Below are 17,107 nucleotides of genomic sequence, written 5' to 3'. Positions count from 1 at the left end.
ATGTTCCATTAGAGATATGAAACGTGTTCCACTAGACTAGATATACTATACATGTTCCATTAGAGATATGAAACGTGTTCCACTAGAGATATGATACGTGTTCCACTAGAGATATGATACATGTTCCACTAGAGATATGATACATGTTCCACTAGAGATATGATACATGTTCCATTAGAGATATGATACATGTTCCACTAGACTAGAGATATGATACATGTTCCATTAGAGATATGATGCATGTTCCACTAGACTAGAGATATGATACATGTTCCATTAGAGATATGATACATGTTCCACTAGACTAGAGTTATGATACATGTTCCACTAGACTAGAGATATGATACATGTTCCACTAGAGATGTGATGCATGTTCCATTAGAGATATGATGCATGTTCCACTAGACTAGAGATATGATACATGTTCCATTAGAGATATGATACATGTTCCACTAGACTAGAGTTATGATACATGTTCCACTAGACTAGAGATATGATACATGTTCCACTAGAGATGTGATGCATGTTCCATTAGAGATATGATGCATGTTCCACTAGAGATATGATACATGTTCCACTAGACTAGAGATATGATACATGTTCCATTAGAGATATGATGCATGTTCCACTAGACTAGATATGTGATGCATGTTCCATTAGAGATATGATGCATGTTCCACTAGACTAGAGATATGATGCATGTTCCACTAGACTAGAGATATGATGCATGTTCCACTAGACTAGAGATGTGATGCATGTTCCATTAGAGATATGAAACGTGTTCCACTAGACTAGATATACTATACATGTTCCATTAGAGATATGAAACGTGTTCCACTAGAGATATGATACGTGTTCCACTAGAGATATGATACATGTTCCACTAGAGATATGATACATGTTCCACTAGAGATATGATACATGTTCCATTAGAGATATGATACATGTTCCACTAGACTAGAGATATGATACATGTTCCATTAGAGATATGATGCATGTTCCACTAGACTAGAGATATGATACATGTTCCATTAGAGATATGATACATGTTCCACTAGACTAGAGTTATGATACATGTTCCACTAGACTAGAGATATGATACATGTTCCACTAGAGATGTGATGCATGTTCCATTAGAGATATGATGCATGTTCCACTAGACTAGAGATATGATACATGTTCCATTAGAGATATGATACATGTTCCACTAGACTAGAGTTATGATACATGTTCCACTAGACTAGAGATATGATACATGTTCCACTAGAGATGTGATGCATGTTCCATTAGAGATATGATGCATGTTCCACTAGAGATATGATACATGTTCCACTAGACTAGAGATATGATACATGTTCCATTAGAGATATGATGCATGTTCCACTAGACTAGATATGTGATGCATGTTCCATTAGAGATATGATGCATGTTCCACTAGACTAGAGATATGATGCATGTTCCACTAGACTAGAGATATGATGCATGTTCCACTAGACTAGAGATGTGATGCATGTTCCATTAGAGATATGAAACGTGTTCCACTAGACTAGATATACTATACATGTTCCATTAGAGATATGAAACGTGTTCCACTAGAGATATGATACGTGTTCCACTAGAGATATGATACATGTTCCACTAGAGATATGATACATGTTCCACTAGAGATATGATACATGTTCCATTAGAGATATGATACATGTTCCACTAGAGATATGATACATGTTCCACTAGAGATATGATACATGTTCCATTAGAGATATGATACATGTTCCATTAGAGATATTATACATGTTCCATTAGAGATATGAAACGTGTTCCACTAGAGATATGAAACGTGTTCCACTAGAGATATGATACATGTTCCATTAGAGATATGATACATGTTCCACTAGAGATATGATACATGTTCTATTAGAGATATGATACATGTTCTATTAGATATTATACATGTTCCATTAGAGATATGATACATGTTCCACTAGAGATATGATACATGTTCCACTAGAGATATGATACATGTTCCATTAGAGATATGATACATGTTCCATTAGAGATATGAGACATGTTCCACGAGAGATATGATACATGTTCCACTAGAGATATGATACATGTTCCACTAGAGATATGATACATGTTCCATTAGAGATATGAGACATGTTCCATTAGAGATATGATACATGTTCCATTAGAGATATGATACATGTTCCACTAGAGATATGATACATGTTCCATTAGAGATATGATACATGTTCCACTAGAGATATGATACATGTTCCATTAGAGATATGAGACATGTTCCACTAGAGATATGATACATGTTCCATTAGAGATATGATACATGTTCCATTAGAGATATGATACATGTTCCACTAGAGATATGATACATGTTCCATTAGAGATATGATGCATGTTCCACTAGAGATATGATGCATGTTCCACTAGAGATATGAAACGTGTTCCACTAGAGATATGATACATGTTCCACTAGAGATATGATGCATGTTCCACTAGAGATATGATGCATGTTCCACTAGAGATATGATGCATGTTCCACTAGACTAGAGATATGATACATGTTCCATTAGAGATATGATGCATGTTCCACTAGAGATATGATACATGTTCCACTAGACTAGAGATATGATACATGTTCCATTAGAGATATGATACATGTTCCACTAGACTAGAGTTATGATACATGTTCCACTAGACTAGAGATATGATACATGTTCCACTAGAGATGTGATGCATGTTCCATTAGAGATATGATGCATGTTCCACTAGAGATATGATACATGTTCCACTAGACTAGAGATATGATACATGTTCCATTAGAGATATGATGCATGTTCCACTAGACTAGATATGTGATGCATGTTCCATTAGAGATATGATGCATGTTCCACTAGACTAGAGATATGATGCATGTTCCACTAGACTAGAGATATGATGCATGTTCCACTAGACTAGAGATGTGATGCATGTTCCATTAGAGATATGAAACGTGTTCCACTAGACTAGATATACTATACATGTTCCATTAGAGATATGAAACGTGTTCCACTAGAGATATGATACGTGTTCCACTAGAGATATGATACATGTTCCACTAGAGATATGATACATGTTCCACTAGAGATATGATACATGTTCCATTAGAGATATGATACATGTTCCACTAGAGATATGATACATGTTCCACTAGAGATATGATACATGTTCCATTAGAGATATGATACATGTTCCATTAGAGATATTATACATGTTCCATTAGAGATATGAAACGTGTTCCACTAGAGATATGAAACGTGTTCCACTAGAGATATGATACATGTTCCATTAGAGATATGAAACGTGTTCCACTAGAGATATGATACATGTTCCATTAGAGATATGATGCATGTTCCATTAGAGATATGATACATGTTCCACTAGAGATATGATACATGTTCTATTATAGATATGATACATGTTCTATTAGATATTATACATGTTCCATTAGAGATATGATACATGTTCCACTAGAGATATGATACATGTTCCACTAGAGATATGATACATGTTCCATTAGAGATATGATACATGTTCCATTAGAGATATGAGACATGTTCCACGAGAGATATGATACATGTTCCACTAGAGATATGATACATGTTCCACTAGAGATATGATACATGTTCCATTAGAGATATGAGACATGTTCCATTAGAGATATGATACATGTTCCATTAGAGATATGATACATGTTCCACTAGAGATATGATACATGTTCCATTAGAGATATGATACATGTTCCACTAGAGATATGATACATGTTCCATTAGAGATATGAGACATGTTCCACTAGAGATATGATACATGTTCCATTAGAGATATGATACATGTTCCATTAGAGATATGATACATGTTCCACTAGAGATATGATACATGTTCCATTAGAGATATGATGCATGTTCCACTAGAGATATGATGCATGTTCCACTAGAGATATGAAACGTGTTCCACTAGAGATATGATACATGTTCCACTAGAGATATGATGCATGTTCCACTAGAGATATGATGCATGTTCCACTAGAGATATGATGCATGTTCCACTAGACTAGAGATATGATACATGTTCCATTAGAGATATGATGCATGTTCCACTAGAGATATGATACATGTTCCACTAGACTAGAGATATGATACATGTTCCATTAGAGATATGATACATGTTCCACTAGACTAGAGTTATGATACATGTTCCACTAGACTAGAGATATGATACATGTTCCACTAGAGATGTGATGCATGTTCCATTAGAGATATGATGCATGTTCCACTAGAGATATGATACATGTTCCACTAGACTAGAGATATGATACATGTTCCATTAGAGATATGATGCATGTTCCACTAGACTAGATATGTGATGCATGTTCCATTAGAGATATGATGCATGTTCCACTAGACTAGAGATATGATGCATGTTCCACTAGACTAGAGATATGATGCATGTTCCACTAGACTAGAGATGTGATGCATGTTCCATTAGAGATATGAAACGTGTTCCACTAGACTAGATATACTATACATGTTCCATTAGAGATATGAAACGTGTTCCACTAGAGATATGATACGTGTTCCACTAGAGATATGATACATGTTCCACTAGAGATATGATACATGTTCCACTAGAGATATGATACATGTTCCATTAGAGATATGATACATGTTCCACTAGAGATATGATACATGTTCCACTAGAGATATGATACATGTTCCATTAGAGATATGATACATGTTCCATTAGAGATATTATACATGTTCCATTAGAGATATGAAACGTGTTCCACTAGAGATATGAAACGTGTTCCACTAGAGATATGATACATGTTCCATTAGAGATATGAAACGTGTTCCACTAGAGATATGATACATGTTCCATTAGAGATATGATGCATGTTCCATTAGAGATATGATACATGTTCCACTAGAGATATGATACATGTTCTATTAGAGATATGATACATGTTCTATTAGATATTATACATGTTCCATTAGAGATATGATACATGTTCCACTAGAGATATGATACATGTTCCACTAGAGATATGATACATGTTCCATTAGAGATATGATACATGTTCCATTAGAGATATGAGACATGTTCCACGAGAGATATGATACATGTTCCACTAGAGATATGATACATGTTCCACTAGAGATATGATACATGTTCCATTAGAGATATGAGACATGTTCCATTAGAGATATGATACATGTTCCATTAGAGATATGATACATGTTCCACTAGAGATATGATACATGTTCCATTAGAGATATGATACATGTTCCACTAGAGATATGATACATGTTCCATTAGAGATATGAGACATGTTCCACTAGAGATATGATACATGTTCCATTAGAGATATGATACATGTTCCATTAGAGATATGATACATGTTCCACTAGAGATATGATACATGTTCCATTAGAGATATGATGCATGTTCCACTAGAGATATGATGCATGTTCCACTAGAGATATGAAACGTGTTCCACTAGAGATATGATACATGTTCCACTAGAGATATGATGCATGTTCCACTAGAGATATGATGCATGTTCCACTAGAGATATGATGCATGTTCCACTAGACTAGAGATATGATACATGTTCCATTAGAGATATGATGCATGTTCCACTAGAGATATGATACATGTTCCACTAGACTAGAGATATGATACATGTTCCATTAGAGATATGATGCATGTTCCACTAGACTAGAGATATGATACATGTTCCATTAGAGATATGATACATGTTCCACTAGACTAGAGTTATGATACATGTTCCATTAGAGATATGAGACATGTTCCACTAGAGATATGATACATGTTCCACTTGAGGAATGATACATGTTTCATTAGAGATATGATACATGTTCCATTAGAGATATGATACATGTTCCATTAGAGATATGATACATGTTCCATTAGAGATATGATGCATGTTCCATTAGAGATATGATACATGTTCCACTAGACTAGAGATATGATACATGTTCCATTAGATATATGATACATGTTCCATTAGAGATATGATACATGTTCCATTAGAGATATGATACATGTTCCATTAGAGATATGATGCATGTTCCACTAGACTAGAGATATGATACATGTTCCATTAGAGATATGATACATGTTCCATTAGAGATATGATGCATGTTCCACTAGACTAGAGATATGATACATGTTCCACTAGAGATATGATACATGTTCCATTAGATATATGATACATGTTCCACTAGAGATATGATACATGTTCCACTAGAGATATGATACATGTTCCATTAGAGATATGAGACATGTTCCATTAGAGATATGATACATGTTCCACTAGAGATATGATACATGTTCCATTAGAGATATGATACATGTTCCATTAGAGATATGATACATGTTCCACTAGACTAGAGATATGATACATGTTCCATTAGATATATGATACATGTTCCACTAGAGATATGATACATGTTCCATGTTCCTTCCGGAGACACCTGAAACCCCACCTCTTTCAGGAATACCTAGGATAGGATAAAGTAATCCTTCTCACCCCCCCCCCCTTAAAAGATTTAGATGCACTATTGTAAAGTGGCTGTTCCACTGGATGTCTTAAGGTGAACGCACCAATTTGTAAGTCGCTCTGGATAAGAGCGTCTGCTAAATGACTTAAATGTAAATGTTCCATTAGATATATGATATAGATTAGATATATCATTAGATATAGATAGATATAGATATCATTAGATATCTATCATTAGATAGATATCATTAGATATTAGATATAGATATACATTAGATATAGATATATATTCCATTAGATATATGATACATGTTCCATTAGAGATATGATACATGTTCCACTAGAGATATGATACATGTTCCACTAGAGATATGATACATGTTCCACTAGAGATATGATACATGTTCCATTAGAGATATGATACATGTTCCATTAGATATTATACATGTTTCACTAGAGATATGATACATGTTCCATTAGATATATGATACATGTTCCACTATAGATATGATACATGTTCCACTAGAGATATGATACATGTTCCATTAGAGATATGATACATGTTCCATTAGAGATATGATACATGTTCCACTAGAGATATGATGCATGTTCCATTAGAGATATGATGCATGTTCCATTAGAGATATGATACATGTTCTACTACAGATACAACAGATGTTCCTCTGACTAACTGATGGCTGTCAGTTCTAGAGACAGGGTCTATGAGAGTCTTTAGCTTTGTTCTTAGCTGAGACGGTGGTTATACAGCCTGTGTTTGCAGAGTGGCCTCTACCCTTCCCTCTTACTCTGCTCTGCTAGTGGGAGAGAGGTATGGATGGAAGGAGAGAGGATGCAGCTGCCGCACAGCTGGAGAAAGAGGGGGAGAGAAAGTATGTTAATGGAGGGGAAACCAAATACTGCAGCAATGCACATCATCATCATCAACACATGGAGCAATTTGATTGGTTGGCCTCTGAAATGTGTCATCGCTCGATAGAAATATGCAATTTTCAGGAATGTTACCTTCTAGAAGATTGAGGAGAGGTTGAATGAAAGAGGATGTGATTGAAGGAGCCGTGGAAGAAGACAGTGAGGAGCTGTGGCTCATGGGGAGCTGTGGAAGAAGACAGTGTTGAGCTGGGGAAGAAGACAGTGAGGAGCTGTGGATCATGAGGAGCTGTGGAAGAAGAAAGTGTTGAGCTGTGGATCATGAGGAGCTGTGGAAGAAGACAGTGGGTGCTGTGGAAGAAGACAGTGAGGAGCTGTGGAAGAAGACAGTGTTGAGCTGTGGATCATGAGGAGCTGTGGAAGAAGAAAGTGTTGAGCTGTGGATCACGAGGAGCTGTGGAAGAAGACAGTGGGGAGCTGTGGATCATGAGGAGCTGTGGAAGAAGACAGTGAGGAGCTGTGGATCATGAGGAGCTGTGGAAGAAGAAAGTGTTGAGCTGTGGATCACGAGGAGCTGTGGAAGAAGACAGTGGGGAGCTGTGGAAGAAGACAGTGAGGAGCTGTGGAATAAGACAGTGTTGAGCTGTGGATCACGAGGAGCTGTGGAAGAAGAAAGTGTTGAGCTGTGGAAGAAGACAGTGAGGAGCTGTGGAAGAAGGCAATGTTGAGCTGTGGAAGAAGACAGTGAGGAGCTGTGGAAGAAGACAGTGTTGAGCTGTGGAAGAAGACAGTGAGGAGCTGTGGAAGAAGACAGTGTTGAGCTGGGGAAGAAGACAGTGAGGAGCTGTGGATCATGAGGAGCTGTGGAAGAAGAAAGTGTTGAGCTGTGGAAGAAGACAGTGAGGAGCTGTGGATCACGAGGAGCTGTGGAAGAAGAAAGTGTTGAGCTGTGGATCACGAGGAGCTGAGGAAGAAGACAGTGGGGAGCTGTGGAAGAAGACAGTGAGGAGCTGTGGAAGAAAACAGTGTTGAGCTGTGGATCACGAGGAGCTGTGGAAGAAGAAAGTGTTGAGCTGTGGAAGAAGACAGTGAGGAGCTGTGGAAGAAGACAATGTTGAGCTGTGGAAGAAGACAGTGAGGAGCTGGGGAAGAAGACAGTGAGGAGCTGTGGAAGAAGACAGTGAGGAGCTGTGGAAGAAGACAGTGTTGAGCTGTGGAAGAAGACACTGTTGAGATGTGGAAGAAGACAGTGAGGAGCTGTGGAAAAAGACAGTGAGGAGCTGTGGAAGAAGACAGTGAGGAGCTGGGGAAGAAGACAGTGTTGATATGTGGAAGAAGACAGTGTTGAGGTGTGGAAGAAGACAGTGTTGAGCTGTGGAAGAAGACAGTGAGGAGCTGTGGAAGAAGACAGTGTTGAGATGTGGAAGAAGACAGTGAGGAGCTGTGGAAGAAGACAGTGAGGAGCTGTGGAAGAAGACAATGTTGAGCTGTGGAAGAAGACAGTGAGGAGCTGGGGAAGAAGACAGTGAGGAGCTGTGGAAGAAGACAGTGAGGAGCTGTGGAAGAAGACAGTGAGGAGCTGGGGAAGAAGACAGTGAGGAGCTGTGGAAGAAGACAGTGAGGAGCTGTGGAAGAAGACAGTGAGGAGCTGTGGAAGAAGACAGTGTTGAGATGTGGAAGAAGACAGTGAGGAGCTGTGGAAGAAGACAGTGTTGAGATGTGGAAGAAGACAGTGTTGAGATGTGGATCATGAGGAGCTGTGGAAGAAGACAGTGTTGAGATGTGGATCATGAGGAGCTGTGGAAGAAGACAGTGTTGAGATGTGGAAGAAGACAGTGTTGAGATGGGGAAGAAGACAGTGAGGAGCTGTGGAAGAAGACAGTGTTGAGATGGGGAAGAAGACAGTGAGGAGCTGTGGATCATATATTTTTATTTCACCTTTATTTAACTAGGCAAGTCAGTTAAGAACAAATTCTTATTTTCAATGACGGCCTAGGAACAGTGGGTTAACTGCCTGTTCAGGGGCAGAACGACAGATTTGTACCTTGTCAGCTCGGGGGTTTGAACTTGCAACCTTCCGGTTACTAGTCTAACACTCTAACCACTAGGCTACGCTGCCGCCCCCATATGATCAGGGATGGAACTTCAGGATTTGTTTACTAGCCCGGGTCGTAATTCTGGGCCATGCGATATTTGAAAAGACAAAATGTATCTCGCCGGCGGGCTAGTTCGGTACGTTTTCTACTAGTCTGGTCTGAAAGGTACTTGCCTTGAGCTAGCAGGCTAGCTTAATATCCATCCCTGTATATGAGTGTTATATATGAGTGCTATATATGAGTGTTATATATGAGTGTTATATATGAGTGCTATATATGAGTGCTAACTAACCAGAGGGTGTGGCTAACTAACCAGAGGGTGTGGCTAACTAACCAGAGGGTGTGTGTGTGTTCCAGTTTACCCTTCTCTGGAGTCTGAAGAGGATAACCCTGTCTTCAAATCCAGATCCAAGAAGAGGAAAGGTTCAGACACTCCATACAGCCCCACAGGTACACTACACCTGTCACAACTATGGACTCCATACAGCCCCACAGGTACACTACACCTGTCTCTAATACTGTATAGGTGAAAGGTTCAGATACTCCATACAGCCCCACAGGTACACTACACCTGTCTCTAATACTGTATAGGTGAAAGGTTCAGATACTCCATACAGCCCCACAGGTACACTACACCTGTCTCTAATACTGTATAGGTGAAAGGTTCAGATACTCCATACAGCCCCACAGGTACACTACACCTGTCTCTAATACTGTATAGGTGAAAGGTTCAGACACTCCATACAGCCCCACAGGTACACTACACCTGTCTCTAATACTGTATAGGTGAAAGGTTCAGACACTCCATACAGCCCCACAGGTACACTACACCTGTCTCTAATACTGTATAGGTGAAAGGTTCAGATACTCCATACAGCCCCACAGGTACACTACACCTGTCTCTAATACTGTATAGGTGAAAGGTTCAGATACTCCATACAGCCCCACAGGTACACTACACCTGTCTCTAATACTGTATAGGTGAAAGGTTCAGACACTCCATACTGCCCCACAGGTACACTACACCTGTCTCTAATACTGTATAGGTGAAAGGTTCAGACACTCCATACAGCCCCACAGGTACACTACACCTGTCACTAATACTGTATAGGTGAAAGGTTCAGATACTCCATACAGCCCCACAGGTACACTACACCTGTCTCTAATACTGTATAGGTGAAAGGTTCAGACACTCCATACAGCCCCACAGGTACACTACACCTGTCTCTAATACTGTATAGGTGAAAGGTTCAGACACTCCATACAGCCCCACAGGTACACTACACCTGTCTCTAATACTGTATAGGTGAAAGGTTCAGACACTCCATACAGCCCCACAGGTACTGTACACCTGTCTCTAATACTGTATAGGTGAAAGGTTCAGATACTCCATACAGCCCCACAGGTACACTACACCTGTCTCTAATACTGTATAGGTGAAAGGTTCAGACACTCCATACAGCCCCACAGGTACACTACACCTGTCTCTAATACTGTATAGGTGAAAGGTTCAGACACTCCATACAGCCCCACAGGTACACTACACCTGTCTCTAATACTGTATAGGTGAAAGGTTCAGATACTCCATACAGCCCCACAGGTACACTACACCTGTCTCTAATACTGTATAGATGAAAGGTTCAGACACTCCATACTGCCCCACAGGTACACTACACCTGTCACAACTATGGACTCTAGACCTGCCACAACATACAGTGCATTCAGAAAGTATTCAGACCCCTTGACTTTTTTCAAATTTTGTTACGTTACAGCCTTATTCTAAAATCAATTCAATATTTTTTTCATCAATCTACACAGAATACCTCAATGACAAAGCAAAAACTGTTTTTTGACATTTATAATTTTAAAAAAATGAAATTTCAACATTTACATAAGTTTTCAGACCCTTCACTCAGTACTTTGTTGAAGCACCTTTGGCAGTGATTTCAGCCTCCAGTCTTCTTGGGTAAAATGCTACAAGCTTGGCATACCTGTATTTGGGGAGTTTCTCCCATTCTTCTCTGCAGATCCTCTCAAGCTCTGTCAGGTTGGATGGGGAGCGTCACTGTACAGCTATTTTCAGGTCTCTCCAGAGATGTTCGATTGGGACATTCAGAGACTTGTCCCGTAGCCACCCCTGTGTTGTCTTGTCTGTGAGCTTAGGGTCGTTGTGCTGTTGGAAAGTGAACCTTCACCCCAGTCTGAGGTCCTGAGCGCTCTGGAGCAGGTTTCCATCAAGAATCTCTCTGTACTTTGCTCCGTTCATCTTTGCCTCATCCCTGATTAGTCTCCCAGTCCCTGCCGTTGAAAAACATCCCCACAGCATGATGCTGCCACCACCATGCTTCACCATAGGGAATGGTAAGAGGTTTCCTCCAGACGTGACGCTTGGCATTCAGGCCAAAGAGTTCAATCTTGGTTTCATCAGACCAGAGAATCTTGTTTCTCATGAGAAAACATGAGACATTCTCATCAGAGTCTTTTAGGTGCCTTTTGGCAAATTCCAAGCGGTCTGTTGTGTGCCTTTTACTGAGAATTGGCTTCTGTCTGGCCAGTCTACAATAAAGGCCTGATTGGTGGAATGCTGCAGAGATGGTTGTCCTTCTGGAGGTTCTCCCATCTCTTTTGCTGATTCCGAACTTCTTCCATTTAAGAATGATGTAGGCCACTTTGTTCTTGGGGACCTTCAATGCTACAGATATTTTTTGGGACCTTTCCCCAGATCTGTGCCTCGACACAATCTTGTCTCAGAGCTCTACGGACAATTCCTTCGACCTCATGGCATGGTTTTTGCTCTGTCATGCACTGTCAACTGTTGAACCTTATATAGACAGGTTTGTGCCTTTCCAAATCATGTCCAATCAATTGAATTTACCTCAGGTGGACTCCAAACCAGTTGTAGAAACCTCTCAAGGATGATCATTGGAAACAGGATGCACCTGAGATCAATTTTGAGTCTCATTGCGAAGGGTCTGAATACTTATGTAAATAAGCTATTTCTGTTTTTATTCTTAATACATTTCTAAAAACCTGTTTTTGCTTTGTCATTATGGGGTATTGTGTGTAGATTGATGAGGGAAATGTTTTCTTTAATCCATTTTAGAATAAGGCTGTAACGTATCAAATTGTGGAAAACTTTCCGAATGTACTGTGACTGATTTAATTAAACAGTTGAAAGGGAAAGGGGACACTTAGTCGGTTGTCCAACTGAATGTATTCAACTCTAATGTGCCTTCCGCATTTAACCCAACCACTCTGGATGAGATGATGTGAATGTGTTCTGAGCTGTGAGGTCTCTGTGGTTGTAGCGCATGTAGGTCCCAGTAGTTCCATTCAGTTTTAAGTTGTAGCATGTAGGTCCCAGTAGTTCTATTCAGTTTTAAGTTGTAGCATGTGGGTCCCAGTAGTTCCATTCAGTTTTAAGTTGTAGCATGTGGGTCCCAGTAGTTCCATTCAGTTTTAAGTTGTAGCATGTGGGTCCCAGTAGTTCTACTCAGTTTTAAGTTGTAGCATGTGGGTCCCAGTAGTTCCATTCAGTTTTAAGTTGTAGCATGTGGGTCCCAGTAGTTCCATTCAGTTTTAAGTTGTAGCATGTGGGTCCCAGTAGTTCTATTCAGTTTTAAGTTGTAGCATGTGGGTCCCAGTAGTTCTATTCAGTTTTAAGTTGTAGCATGTGGGTCCCAGTAGTTCCATTCAGTTTTAAGTTGTAGCATGTGGGTCCCAGTAGTTCTATTCAAATCAAATCAAATTTATTTATATAGCCCTTCGTACATCAGCTGATATCTCAAAGTGCTGTACAGAAACCCAGCCTAAAACCCCAAACAGCAAGCAATGCAGGTGTAGAAGCACCTATTCAGTTTTAAGTTGTAGCATGTGGGTCCCAGTAGTTCCATTCAGTTTTAAGTTGTAGCATGTGGGTCCCAGTAGTTCCATTCAGTTTTAAGTTGTAGCATGTGGGTCCCAGTAGTTATATTCAAATCAAATGTATTTATATAGCCCTTCGTACATCAGCTGATATCTCAAAGTGCTGTACAGAAACCCAGCCTAAAACCCCAAACAGCAAGCAATGCAGGTGTAGAAGCACCTATTCACTTTTAAGTTGTAGCATGTGGGTCCCAGTAGTTCTATTCAGTTTTAAGTTGTAGCATGTGGGTCCCAGTAGTTCCATTCAGTTTTAAGTTGTAGCATGTGGGTCCCAGTAAGTCATATTCAATTTTAAGTTGTAGCATGTGGGTCCCAGTAGTTCTATTCAGTTTTAAGTTGTAGCATGTGGGTCCCAGTAGTTCTCTTCAGTTTTAAGTTGTAGCATGTGGGTCCCAGTAGTTCCATTCAGTTTTAAGTTGTAGCATGTGGGTCCCAGTAGTTCCATTCAGTTTTAAGTTGTAGCATGTGGGTCCCAGTAGTTCTATTCAGTTTTAAGTTGTAGCATGTGGGTCCCAGTAGTTCCATTCAGTTTTAAGTTGTAGCATGTGGGTCCCAGTAGTTCTCTTCAGTTTTAAGTTGTAGCATGTGGGTCCCAGTAGTTCCATTCAGTTTTAAGTTGTAGCATGTGGGTCCCAGTAGTTCCATTCAGTTTTAAGTTGTAGCATGTGGGTCCCAGTAGTTCTATTCAGTTTTAAGTTGTAGCATGTGGGTCCCAGTAGTTCCATTCAGTTTTAAGTTGTAGCATGTGGGTCCCAGTAGTTCTATTCAGTTTTAAGTTGTAGCATGTGGGTCCCAGTAGTTCCATTCAGTTTTAAGTTGTAGCATGTGGGTCCCAGTAGTTCTATTCAGTTTTAAGTTGTAGCATGTGGGTCCCAGTAGTTCCATTCAGTTTTAAGTTGTAGCATGTGGGTCCCAGTAGTTCTATTCAGTTTTAAGTTGTAGCATGTGGGTCCCAGTAGTTCCATTCAGTTTTAAGTTGTAGCATGTGGGTCCCAGTAGTTCTATTCAAATCAAATCAAATTTATTTATATAGCCCTTCGTACATCAGCTGATATCTCAAAGTGCTGTACAGAAACCCAGCCTAAAACCCCAAACAGCAAGCAATGCAGGTGTAGAAGCACCTATTCAGTTTTAAGTTGTAGCATGTGGGTCCCAGTAGTTCCATTCAGTTTTAAGTTGTAGCATGTGGGTCCCAGTAGTTCTATTCAGTTTTAAGTTGTAGCATGTGGGTCCCAGTAGTTCTATTCCGTTTTAAGTTGTAGCATGTGGGTTCCAGTAGTTCCATTCAGTTTTAAGTGGTAGCATGTGGGTTCCAGTAGTTCTATTCAGTTTTAAGTTGTATTGATCAATGTGTCTGTCTGTAGCACGTGTCGGTCCCTCTGTGCTTCGTCAGGCGAGGCCGGCCAGAGAAGGAGCGCGAGTGGCGTCCATAGAGACAGGACTGGCGGCTGCTGCAGCCAAACTTTCTCACCAGGTCAGTTGGACTAACTACCTGTTGCCACGCAACTACCCACTTGGACTCAATTGAATTGAACCCACTTGGTGGTTTGAGCTCTTACCAATTGAGACTCGGCCCCAGAACACTACATGCATAGCCTGTAGAAGTAAAATAAGTAATTTGACTGAAAAACATTTTCACATTTTGCCATGATAGCTAGCTAGCTAATTAGCTAGGCTTGCCTGTCGTCTGTTAACTCACTAGCTGGCTACCAAAGAGCTCAGAAAGTAATTGAATGAAACAATTTTCTCTCCACTTGTAGTAAACTTTCTTGCCACCAGTGATATGTTCCTGTAGTCATAATCTGTGTCCCATACTACCCCCTATTCCCTGATATGGCTCCCATAGGGCCCTGGTATGGCTCCCATAGGGCCCTGGTCAAAAATAGTGCACTATTTAGGGCATACGGTGTCATTTGGGATGCAGTATTCCTTTCTTCTTCTTTCCCAGGAGGAACAGCAGAAGACCAAGAAGAAGAAGAAAAGCACAAAAAAGAAGCCCCCTGCTGCCGTGAGGGAGGAGGAAGAGGAGGAGCCAGTGAGGAAGCTGAGCAGGTACAGCAGCTCTCCAGAACCAGGCGTGGGCCAGGACACTGAGCCGGGGCAGACCAACCACGAGTACCCCTCTGGGGCAGGAGGGAGTCAGGCTGGAGGGCTCCAGCCCATGGCCCCCGGAGTCTTCCTCACACAGAGACGACCCTCCACATCTTCATTGTCTCAGAACAACAACACAGCCAAAGGGGAGCGAGGAGGAGGAGGAGGAGCAGGAGGAGAAGCAGCAGGAGGAGGAGGAGCATCAGCAGGAGGTGGAGGAGCAGCAGGAGCATCAGCAGAAGGTGGAGGAGCAGCAGGAGGAGGAGCAGCAGCATCAGGAGGAGGAGGAGCAGCAGGTGCAGGAGGAGAAGGAGCATCAGGAGGGGGAGGAGCATCAGGAGGAGCAGGAGGAAAGGGTGAAGGTAAGTGATCTACCTTACCCAAACCAGAAGCCTAGCTCAATTAATCCATTACTACACACTGGTCCTCGGAGCCAGATAGACCTGTGGTGATTCAACTATTCACACTACCACCTATAGGTCTAGGTTAGTCCCCTACTTTTCACATATGCTTAAAACAACACTATTAATCAATTGGAAAGATAGTTGCTGTTGAATTCATTATTTATTTTTTAGAAGGTTTATAAGTCTTGACTCTTTCTGTGTCTCTCTCCTCACAGCGAAACGGCTAAAGAAAGGCATGGCGACGGCTAAACAGAGACTGGGAAAGATCCTCAAGATCCAACGCAATGGGAAGCTCCTCCTTTAACAGGGAGTGACTCACTGAGAACTGCCATTGGTTCCTGATGCAGTACTATTGGCCAATGAACTGGCCGCTTCTCCAACTCCTCTCTTCTGATAGGTCCAGGGCCAACAGAGACAGACTGCTTTATAACTTTCAGATATTAAAGTGTACAGAATACCTGCTAGAAATATTTTTTAAGAAAAATGTGTGTCATTTTACTACAGTCAGTTTATCAGGGGGTCACTACACTAGAGATAAATTAGGGCTGCTGTCCAAATGGCACTCTATTCCCGTTATAATGCACTGGTCACCCATAGGGCTCTGGTCAAAAGTAGTGCACTATATTGGGAATAGGGTGCCATTTGGGAAGACAGCCTAGAAATACATTGCAGTCATTCCATTCTAGGGTGGGGTGGGGTATAGGTGTGGTTAGGGCGGGGTATAGGTTGAACTACAGGTTATTCATAGGGAATTCCTGCTATTTGGATGCGGCTTATCATTACCTTGCAATGTTGTTGATGATTTTAGGAAATACATGTTTTCCTCTGTCCTCCTCAGACCAGACCAGACATAGCCTGAAATCCAGTCTATTTGTTCTAATATTCCACTCCAAACATATTTGGCATGACAAGGAGTGGGATGTTAGCACAAACAATGTTGATTTCTAGACCCAGACCTTCACTAGAAACATTCACCTCCACGCTATTTATTTATTTCCGAAGCACTATCAGTTATGATAATTATTGTCCTAATATAATGTCATAGATAAGAAAGGAAAGACAAAAAGGCACTTATGAAACAACTATTAAGCACAAAATATGAAGAGACTTTCAGAGTAATCTCAGAA

At 40.6% G+C, this 17,107-nt stretch overlaps 1 protein-coding gene across 1 annotated transcript in view; it reads left to right on the top strand.

Annotated features, from left to right (window-relative positions):
* LOC115124499 (lysine-specific demethylase phf2-like) overlaps window positions 1-16,435 on the top strand; it is a 159,652-nt gene extending 143,217 nt beyond the window's left edge. The window contains exons 19-22 of the mRNA XM_065002119.1: window positions 9,919-10,011; window positions 14,850-14,959; window positions 15,434-15,938; window positions 16,196-16,435. Of these exons, the coding sequence (XP_064858191.1) occupies window positions 9,919-10,011; window positions 14,850-14,959; window positions 15,434-15,938; window positions 16,196-16,284 (797 nt within the window). The 3' untranslated portion in view covers window positions 16,285-16,435. The remainder of the gene's footprint in view (window positions 1-9,918; window positions 10,012-14,849; window positions 14,960-15,433; window positions 15,939-16,195) is intronic.
* Window positions 16,436-17,107: the final 672 nt, after the last annotated feature.

The sequence above is a fragment of the Oncorhynchus nerka genome, linkage group LG15, assembly GCF_034236695.1.
Source record: "Oncorhynchus nerka isolate Pitt River linkage group LG15, Oner_Uvic_2.0, whole genome shotgun sequence".
Taxonomy (NCBI): domain Eukaryota; kingdom Metazoa; phylum Chordata; class Actinopteri; order Salmoniformes; family Salmonidae; genus Oncorhynchus; species Oncorhynchus nerka.
Note: the sequence above shows the minus strand (reverse complement) of the source record. Positions and strands in the feature narration are given on the sequence as shown.